Source organism: Solea senegalensis, linkage group LG4 (genome assembly GCF_019176455.1).
Source record: "Solea senegalensis isolate Sse05_10M linkage group LG4, IFAPA_SoseM_1, whole genome shotgun sequence".
Classification (NCBI taxonomy): Eukaryota; Metazoa; Chordata; class Actinopteri; order Pleuronectiformes; family Soleidae; genus Solea; species Solea senegalensis.
Window position 1 is genome coordinate 25,189,369 of NC_058024.1, and position 11,236 is coordinate 25,200,604.

Here is an 11,236-nt window from a genome sequence, read left to right on the forward strand (position 1 = left end):
AATCATATAATGACTCTTCCTTTTTTATTTTTTAGAATGTGTAAAAACGGATGTCACATTTCCTCGTTTCCCCATCAAGATCTACTGATAGCAGTTTTCCTTGATCCCAATAGATAATAGTCTGGTACTTGAAGCAGTTCAGGTCTCTGTGGTCCCGTTTTCACCACCATCTCTTAACTTCCTCCGACTGCAGTTTTAAAGTGAACGTCAGCCTCTCCATAATGTAGATTTCATGAAGAGTTGTTTGCCAGAATGAATAGAATAGAAAGCTATTATGCAACCTTAGTGTATTTGATCTACAAAACCTATTTGACCCCTAAAATACGAGATAACATGATGTATAAAGTTCTATATGGACATTTATACGGAACACGGAAGTTTGTAGATTTTATCTTGTGCAATACCATAATCGATGGGCAAATATTGATTTTTACGTAATATTGCTCTAAAGCTCTATATGCGCTCTAAGTACGTCAGTGACAGTTCTCGCTGGGAGACTCCCCTCAAGTGCCCTCCCCCCCAAAACTTAGGTTTTATTATATGTCCACAAGGACTTTTTTAATTTGTTTTAAAAGATTTGTGGGGGAAAAAATAATGACATAATTTAAATAAAAAATTAAATGGAGAAAATATCTCAATTGCACAAATCAGAACAATGGAAAAACACAGTCAAGAGTTATACTATACATATGCCAGAAATATACACAACAATAAGAGCAGAAAGCATCAATAACAATATAATGCAAATAGACAATAAAAATCCTTCAAAACACAACTCCTTCTTACATAAACGTGAAAACACCCTTAAGATAATATCATTTTGATACAATTGCACACAGAACAGAAAACACAATGTTTAAACAACTAAAACTTAACCCTTCTGGCCTTCCTAGTTGCAGAATTGTCAATGATGTCATTGTATGAACTCTGCTCATCTGGTGATTGATGCTAATAATCCCAAAGCCAGTAAGAAGTTCCTGAGACATGGTTGACCTCAGGTTCGAGATAACCCCCTCCATCACACTCCCCCTTCCCCTCAGCAAGCAGCTCAGGGGCACCTGCACAACAGAGGGGGAGCCAATTTGCCAATTCCCTGGCACACTGATAGATTTGAATCGATTTAGAATGTAAAAATCAGGAACATGAACATTTACATGAATACATTTTTTTGACACCTCTATTGTCTACCCCTTTAGTCTGAAGACAAACCAATCATGGAGCATGAAGTGACTGACCTCCCCAGTGGCCCCTTGGATATTTACAGGAAAAAGGCATCCTTCAACTGGAAGGACATGCTCCTCTTCATAGATGGTGTGGAAATACTGGCATTCAAGGTAACAGAATATTCCCTTTGTGGTTGACTTTGGACGTAAACTATAAAGGGGCTTTGCACATTGACACTGTAGATGGTATTGTATATAATTCTACCTGTATATGTTGTTTTTATCACAGCAATACATATTTAAGACACTGGAGAATGATCCTCTGTTTGCTCGTCTGCCTGGTGAAGATGTTTCATTGGAGAAAAAACGAGAGCTGACCTTCCTTAGGTATCAACATGATAAGTTTAACTTTTTTTCTGGCTAATGTGAATGTTGCATCTACGGTGCAATTTATTTGCTTGTACTTTCCCACCTTAATTTTATTATTATAATTTTAGGTTTCTGGAGTGTGAGTTGGAGAAAGTGCCGATTGGGAACACATACAAATTGTGACATATCTAGACATGCAAATTGTTAGGCAATTTGAAATAAGAAAACATTTAGTTGTACCTGAAAGATTTTTGGCTACATCTGGACACTCTAGAGCCCTCACTGTACATGAAATCAACAAAGCTTACAGTGAAAATTCCACAGGGTGAAGCAGCTCTTCCGGTATAACTTCCTAACAAATGAAGAGGCCATGGCCAATCCCTGGAAGGCTGCAGTCTTTAATGAGTGTCTGTGCATGTACGACTGCTCCATGGCCACCAAGTATGGTCTCGACAAAGGGGTGAGTGTGCATTTGACAAATGACATGAAAAAGCATATATTGGCTGCTTGAAGTGCAACTAAACTGCCTCCCTATGGTTGATTTTGAAAAATGCCAAGTAGTGGGCTGAGAGCTGAGTGAGGGAGAGGAGGAGGGATGGAGAGTGGGGATCAGTGAGGGTGTGTGGTCTGGTAGTTACAGCTGAAGTGTGAGGACATGGTGGAAGTTTGTGCCTAAAAAGTCTGCTCAGTCAAACTATACACTGCTGCTCAAACACAAATGATATCTGTCTTCCAGCAGCATTTGTAATCATTACAGAATACTGAACACATGTCCTAAATTGTATTTTTTAGAAAGGCATGATTGAGCACAGGTGTATATCAGTTGGCTGACGATAAAATACGAAATCAATTACAAAATCAAGACCTCTTCATGTGATCAGTAGACATATAGTGAAAATGAAAAAGTAAAAACAACACCTCATGCACACTTGCTTTCCTGCTCCAGAATTCCAAACGTATTGCACATAGCCATGCGATGGAGCTATGCAGTGAGTGCCCACACTGTGAACCTGCTGTTAATTTTCCTACTTTTTTTAACTCAACTTGTTCGCATGAGTATTTTTTGTTGCAGTACCATGAGTGGCCACCATGACAAAATTGTCTTTAAGTCAGAGCTCTATCCAGTTCTTATAATACGTCCATGATGCCAAGTCACATGCCTGCTACTCTCACTCAGCCGAGCTGTAGCCTAACTCCAACCTTAAGTTTTAAGTTCCGCAACACAAAACAAGCCTGTACATACTATGTACGCCACATTTATGGACTGTGGTCCACCTCTGTAACCACCCAGAAGTTATTGTGTTAGACTGACTACAAGCAGACTTTTAAAATGCATGTAAATATGTTTGTGACTGAAATGGTTTTAAATTCAAAATCTTAAAGTTGGACGAACGCACTCTGGTTCTGAAGGATGCTAAAAACTAAAAACTATCTTCTATTTTTAGATGTTTGGAAGGACTGTTGCCAGCTCAGGATCAAAGAGACACAACAAGTATGTTGAAAGCACCGAGAACATGATGGTAAGCAACTGTTACAGTAACAGCGCCTTACAGCTGGCAATGTTTTATTCATGACTAAAAGGAAAGACCTATGTTGAGGACAAGAATGTCCCACTACTATAACCCTTTACATTTACATTGTGATGTGTGAAAAGAACATAGTGAACAGTACAAGTTTAACATCTTTGAGTTGTTTTTGCCACCACTCCAAAGTTTATGTATATGCAAGTAGTTTGGAACTTGACTTGAAACCAGAGGGTTGCTGGTTTGAATTCCAACAGGTCAAGGCCTATCGCCATTGTTCCACATTGACTTGGTTAATTAGACACTCTAAATTGACCCCATTGACCCCTGCATGGTGCAGCAATAGATTTGTTGTTTTAGCAATGCTATAACGACAATAGAGGATAATATTTCTATTTCACTTTACTGGAACACATCCAGAAAATATGTATTCAGTTTTTTGTTGTTTAAAAAATAATAATAATGATGATAAAAAAAAAAATCAGGAAAAATCAAAACAAAACATCCTCTTCAGGTTTCAAGTATTTAGTGTAATCTAGCACAAAGGTGTTGTAAACAGTGCTATCATCCCTACTTTTGAGTGATCCTTGCAGCAGTGGAGGAGCTAGTACTTCACTGAACGGAGCCTGCAAATGTGTGAGACAAATTAATTATGGTAATCATTCAAAGAACTGTGGTTACATTAATAAGCTTCATTGCACAGTCAGCAAAACCTCACCTCCTAATTGCATGTCATCTTTTTGTAGACATTTGGGTGCTTTGCACTAACTGAACTGAGTCACGGCAGCAACACCAGAGCCATGAGGACCACAGCCACATATGACCCCTCCAGCCAGGTTAGCACACACATACACACACACTGTCACTACCTTGATCTTATAGCCGGTACCTGGTATTCAGGCCAGCAGCCATTTAACCGTCACAATGAAAAGGAGTGAGAGTTTTTTTTCCATTTATATCTATCTATCTCTAAATATGTATAGAATAGTTATAAAATATATAAAACAATTTGTTCTTGAAATACAGTAAGTATGCACAGACTCTTGCACTCTGTTGATGACTGGAGCTTACTTGACTGGCAACGTATTATTCCTCAGACCTGGTAAAATTCTGCTGGTCATTTTCTGGTTTACTGGTCATTTTTGTTTTTCTGTATGAGTGAATGTAAGACCATCATGTCTACTACATGCTCTGGTCTGGTGTCTCCCCTCACGTGGATCCTCTGATGGGATGTCCAGAGACATTATCTGGAGTTCCTGCCTGAAAATTTCTGTTTATGTATTTGTGCTTAACAGTAACTTTTCTGACAACAGGAGTTTATAATCAACTCTCCAGACATAGAAGCTGCCAAGTTCTGGGTGGGAAACCTGGGCAAGACTGCCACTCATGCCCTAGTGTTTGCTCAGCTCTATACAGCTGACAAGGTTTGCCACGGCCTGCACTCCTTCATCGTCCCGGTAAGGCTCAGATTTTTCACCCCTGATCCAGTCACAGCTGACATCACAGTTTGATGAGGTCACACACAACTCCATCTTACAAATCATGGCATTAAATTATTGAAATGTCATCATGTCTGTGTTTATGGACATGTCTGGTATGTGTGTGGTGTGAGACTGAGTCAAAGTGATAATAATAATAATAATAATAATATCCTCAATGACATGTGTTTGTACAGAATACACGTCTTAGCACCATGTCTTATATCCAGAGAATCTTTAACTCTTGTGCCGCAGGTTAGAGATCCTAAGACCCTGTTGGCTCTGCCTGGTGTACTGACTGGAGACATTGGCAAGAAGCTTGGACAGAATGGACTGGATAATGGGTAAGTGATGAGTGGTGTCTTTTTACAGAAGCAAAAAGAATGCATTCATTTCTAACATTTTACATTATCAGCTGTAGCTGTAGTGCTGTCCCAAGCCTGAATAAATGGGAGGGTGTCTGGTGTAAATCAAATATGTGGATGAAGGATAGGCACTGTTCACATTTATATTACCAGTGCCAGTAAATTGAATTTGGTACTACAAGGTCTTTGTAATAGCAAAAATGTGGTTCTCAGTTTTACCTGTCCTCAAACACATACACACAAGTTTGCACAGCTATTCTTCTCAGGACACCGCTTTGACTTCATTTGGACGGGCGGACCAAACGTTATCCTTAAACTTAAGCATAACCAGTTAATGCCTGACCCTAAATTTAACCTAACCACAATTCATTGTTTATAAATGAAATTAAAATGTTCCATCTGGCAAGTGAAATGGATTATACTATTTTATTCATCCTTTTTTTTTTCTTTGAACAGCATACAGTATAAGAAGTAGCCCTAATATACTAATGTGGACCAAACTTCACTTTAAAACTAACCTATGCCCTGCTTTTCGACAAGAAACATGTTGCTTGTCTGTAAAACTAACTATTTCATTTTTAATATCTATTTCTCATCAGGTTTGTTATGTTTCATAATGTGAGGATCCCACGGGAGAACCTACTGAATAAGACGGGTGATGTTACTCCTGATGGCCAGTACGTTACTCCATTCAAAGTAAGTAATGCTGCTTTAAATTAGTGTGCATAGAGTTTGTTGTTGTTTTTGTTTTGTTTTTTACAGTTTTCCCCCAAACACATTTACAGAAACTGCAAAAATGAACCAATGCACTAAAACCAATGTTTACTCTCCTCAATGCTGGTTCCCTCCACCAAAACAATACACAAGTCTTACAATACACAAATACACTTCAAAACATGACCATCAGATGTGTTCATGTCATTTTCAGGACCCTAACAAACGTTTTGGGGCATCTCTGGGTGCTCTGTCAGGGGGCAGGGTCGCCATAACCAGGAATGCTATGGTCGTCCTGAAGATGGCTCTTGTTGTGGCTCTCCGCTTCTCTGCCACCAGGAGACAGTTCGGACCCAAGGACTCAGAGGAGATTCCAGTTTTGGAATACCAGCTACAGGTCTGAATAATGGAATAGAAAAAATGAAAACATAAAAAAATGATCTATACTTTTGTGTCCTTGGACAAGACACAGCCATCAGCGCGTGACTGGGTATGAAAGATTCTGTGTGATAGAAAGTGCACTGCTGAGTGAATGGGTGAATGCCAAAACTGTAGTGTAAAGCAGCTTTGAGTGGTCATCAAGACTAGAAAAAATCTATATAAATACAGACCTTAATCAATGCACCTGTCAGTTATTTTCTTGAGTTATTATTCATTAGTTTAATGAATTGGTTGTTTCGTCTACAAAATGTCAGGAAATGTTGATCATTGTTTCCCAAACCTGGAAAAGTTTTTATGATTTCTTTGTTAAATGGAGCAAAGACAACAGCAAATATTCACATTTAAGAATCTGAAAAATCCGATAATTACTAAATGATTAAAAATGTGCTGAAACCAATGAATTGACTATCACAATAGAAATGAATGAAGTAATCGAGTAATAGATTAGTTGTTGCAGACCACAGTGTAGCTCTACAGCAGGAGCAAACTCCAAATATGTTGTTTGTCACCCAGCAGGTGGAGGTGTTTTCAATGAAAATCAGCTGCCACTAAACATAACACTCCTGGCTACAGTGTTGCATTGGAGTGGCCAATTATTAATCTCTTCTTCCTCTTTTCTTCCTCTTTTTTTTCCTTGACCAAATGAAATGGTCTAATGGTCTCTCTGCAGTTTACGACAGGATCACTGTCTTCTATGTTTGGAGTTTCATATTAAATGCTGTCCTTGTTGTGTCTGTTTGTCCAGCAATGGCGTCTGATCCCGTACCTGGCAGCAGCGTATGCTCTTGAACATTTCTCCAAAAGCTTCTTCATGAACTATGTCGAGTTTCAGATTGGACAGATGATGAGCGACAAAGGTGACAGACAAGTAAGTACAATTCAGTTTGGGTAATTCTGTAGAATTGGACATTGTGTGTCACATACAATTCCTTCTGTATTGATTGATTCTTGGCAGTAAGTAGAATATTCATTGTGTTGGTTGTAAATTGATAAAGTTCAGAACATGAAAAAATCATCTTCTAATCCGTATGTGTGTGTTGTATGTGTTGTTCAGGCAGAGTTGGGCAGGGAGATCCATGCTATAGCCTGCTCCAGTAAACCACTGAGCTCATGGACCACTCAGAGGGGGATCCAAGAATGCAGGGAGGCCTGTGGTGGACATGGATACCTGGCCATAAAACAGACTGAAGAAGGTAAATCAAGTGAAAAGTCTTTCCACGACTCACCTGTAGAAAGACGCTGCGCTGAGCCGCAGACTGCCTCGACAGCCCGGACGACTTCACCACCTGCACGCCGGGGACGCTCAGCACCTCGTCCTCGCTGTCGTCCTCCTGGTCGTCCAGCGTGAACGAGCGCAGGCCGTCCGCGTTCACCGGCTTGGTCGTGATGTGGCCGTTGCCGTGGTGACTCCGGCCCTTGCCTCTGCCGCGGTGGGACGACGAGGACGACGCAGGCGGGGCCTCGAGCTCCTCCATCAGCCACTCCATCTCCTCCTCGCCGCCTTCTTCGTCCATGTTGACCTGAGGATTTGAAAGAGGAAGTTTGAGAAAATCATTGAATATGTATTCATTTTGACGACTGAGGTGGAAAAGTAAACGCCTCGTGCTCCTCGAGGGCCTCACACATCAACAACAACAACAAGGGGCCCTTAACTGGAAATGTCACAATGTAACATCAAAAACATCCACCAGTTACCTTGGAATATTTATAGGAGACTTGGTTTCCTCGTCTGCAGCAGCCGGACACTTTCTGAATCACCAGCTCCCTGCAGAGACACAATGAAGACACAGTAAAGACACAATGAAGACACAAAAAAGAGACAATAAAGACAGAAAATGCACAAAAAAGAGACAAAGACACAAAAAAGAGAAAAAGACACAATGAAGACAAAGAAGGCAATAATAAAGACAATAAGTGATAAAGACAAAAGACAATGAAGGGACAAAGACACAATAAAGACACAAGAGACAAAGACACAAAAAGAGAAAACACAAAAAAGAAAGACACAATTAAGCATACAAAAAGACACAAATGTATTATATTACAAAGACAATAAAAAAAGACATACAATGAAGAGACAAAGACACAAAAAAGACAAAAAAGAGAAAAAGACAATGAAGAGACAAAGAAGGCACAATAAAGACACAGTGAAGAGACAAAGAAGGCACATTAAAGACACAGTGAAGACACAAAGACACAAAAAAGAGAAAAATACACAATAAGGAGTCAAAGACACAAGACACAACGAAGAGACAAAGACGCAAAAGACACAATGAAGAGACAAAGACACAATTAAGACACAATGAAGAGTCAAAGACACAATAAAGACACAAAAAAGAGACAAAGACACAAAAAAGACACAATGAAGAGACAAAGACACAAAAAAAACACGATGAAGAGACAAAAGAGACAAAGAAGGCACAGTAAAGACACAATAAAGACAATAAAAAAGAGGGATTATAATGATGATATCTAATAATATTATGGAAGAGAATAGAGTTACACTTGTGACTTCACCTTCTCTCTCTCTTGTGCAGCAGAAGTCCCAGCAGACAAAGAGACAGACCCAACAACAGGAGGCTCAGCACGATGCCGAGCGCCTGACTATGCTGGGAAATCACCAGAACATCGCTGCCGTCGTCGTCGTCGTACAACTTTGCATCGACTTTACTGTAAAAAAAACAAACAGAGAGAAACAAAATTAGAAAAAAAGTCACTAAATGTTTAAAAAATAGGTTTGGAATCATGAAAAATGAAATAAAAACAGACAGAGCTGGTTTAGCTACAGTCCTGCTCTCTGTCGCCCTCTGTCTCCATAAGTGGTACTGCAGCCTTCATCTTTAGGATGAAGTTGAAATAAAGGAACACAAACCTCGCTGAGGGTTTTTATATCGCTACAGTGTTTGAGGAGGAGTTATGACTCGATAACACACTGGAGTCATTGTTGCACATTTTTAGACACGACTAAAAAAAGAAATTCCGAAAAGAAAGAGAAACAGTTTGTCGCGTGTGAGAAGAGGAACCAAAGACCTTTAAGGCTCTATCCACACGGACGCGGAACGAAGCGGAAGCAATCTATTTTGTTCCTCTGTCATGTCCTCGTTCACGCGCTGTAGTACACATGCTAGGCCTGTATGTGGCGCTGTGATGCCGCTTGCCACTGTACTAAAAATAATGATAAAAAAAAGCTTTATTTAACGAGTAAAGAGTAGAATGGCAGAGGAACTCAGGAAAGAAAATAAAAGTTATCGTAAAAGACCAAACAAACCACGAGCAGGGACGAAGACAGAGGTGAAAAATAGCATTTCAGGGGTTCCCAAAATGCCTTTTCCGTGTGGTTGAGACGCAGATAAACTTTGGGTAAGACTGAGAATTCACTCACGTCAGTCCACACACGGCGTCCGTGTGCCACACAAACAGATACTGGCATTCGTCCGTTTCCAGCATGAACTCCGGGATGCCGACGCCTGCCGACGGGTTACAGTGGAACATGATGGTGGACGACACCATTTTGTTTTTCTCGCGGCCGCACGTCGACTCCGAGGGAACCATCACGTCCAGGTTTCCTCCTGACGGACGGAGAATAAACAAGCACAACGGGAATATCATCGAATTGGGACCTAAACACTCGAGTTCAGTCCAGAAAACTTGGACTTAGTTTTTCTTACCTTTGACGTAGTACTTGGCTTCGCTGGACGAGCCGATCCTGCGCCTGTAGGTGGCGTTGAGCTTCACCTGGCAGATGTTGGCGCCCACACAGCTGGACAGGGAGTTGTTGGTGATGCCCGACAACTGGATGTGGTAGATGTAGCGGTCGCCGTTGGGACGGATGTCTCCAGACGCCTGGTGGTGACTACGAGGAGAACAATTATGGGATGTAGTTGGATAGAGATTTTCTAGTCTCGATGAGCTGCTTAACGCGACAGTTTTCACCCATTCACACATGTCTTTGCTCAAGGACACATACACTCCTGATCAAAATTTTAAGACCAGTTGAAAAGCTTTGCACTGTTGGATCTTAAGAAGGTTCTAATTAGTGCTTCAAAATGCAACAATTTTTCAACTGGTCTTAAAATTTTGATCAGGAGTGTATAAACTAGCAGAGCCAGGAATTGAACCCACAACCTTCCAGTTGAAAGACAACTCCCTCACTCATTTACACACACAAACACTCACTCATATCCCTCCTACAATCACCATCAGACATTTTAAAGTAGTCAACATGTTGTCCAGCAGACTTTTACTTAAGTAATATTAATAAAAAAATGATTTCAACTTCTACCAAAGTCGTTTTCAGGTAACATAGTCAGGTAGTTGTACTCAAGTATACCTTTAAGCTACTTTACATAAGAGTCGTAGCTTGTACCAGGAGTAGAATCGAGTGTTACCTGAAGTACAGAGCTCCGAGGTCCAGGACGGTCCCTGTGTCCGGAACTTGTATCGTCCCGTTGACCATCTCCACCTCGCGCTGCTTCACCGCACACGACAACCGTGTCTCCCAGCCAATCACGAACTCACACGACGCCTCGTCCACTCTGCACACACGCACACACACACACACACACACACACAGGAGGGAGATTTTCAGAATATTTTCTACGTATGTTAAAAAAAATAAATTGCCCAAAAAACACACAACATATAAAATTAGATTCACTTCAGACAAATTTGTGTTTGCATGTGACTAAGTCTTCTGAGAAATCCCCCGTAGTGAACTTTACCCAGAGAAACTTTAAACCTCTTACTTTTAACACTGTTGCGTCATTACCTGTCAGTTAGAAGAGTAAACCAGTGTTCTCTCACACACTGGGATTTACATAAACAAAGATACGTGACTGAAGCTCAGAAAAGATGATTTCTTTTTTTCAAGGACGCTAAATTCATGGAGGTGTGTGTGCGTCTGTCACCTGGTGAGGACTGGATGTCCAACAGTGGAGCCACAGCTCAGCTGGATCAGCGTCTTCGCCTTCAGGCCGTTCCCACACACGTCGTCTCCTGCTGAATAACTGACGGAGATGTTTCCATCTGTAGAGAGAAGAAGGAGAAGAGGAGAAAACGTACGGTGGCCTGGAAGTGCAAACAAATTTACATATACTGAAACAAATTAACAAAAGCCACAGTTCTTACAGACAGTGAATGTCTCAATTGCTGCGTGTGACCCGGAAATGATACCGTGACTTGGT

The 11,236-nt window shown here is 40.7% G+C and overlaps 1 protein-coding gene across 1 annotated transcript; it reads right to left on the reverse strand.

Moving 5' to 3' along the window:
* Window positions 1-7,132: 7,132 nt before the first annotated feature.
* On the reverse strand, window positions 7,133-11,078 carry LOC122767975 (cation-independent mannose-6-phosphate receptor-like). The gene is made up of 7 exons (XM_044023555.1): window positions 10,961-11,078; window positions 10,442-10,588; window positions 9,722-9,906; window positions 9,436-9,622; window positions 8,571-8,723; window positions 7,749-7,818; window positions 7,133-7,573 (listed from the first exon to the last, which is right to left on the reverse strand). Exons 2-7 carry the CDS (start codon window positions 10,507-10,509, stop codon window positions 7,133-7,135), a joined length of 1,104 nt encoding a protein of 367 aa, XP_043879490.1. The 5' UTR covers window positions 10,510-10,588; window positions 10,961-11,078.
* Window positions 11,079-11,236: the final 158 nt, after the last annotated feature.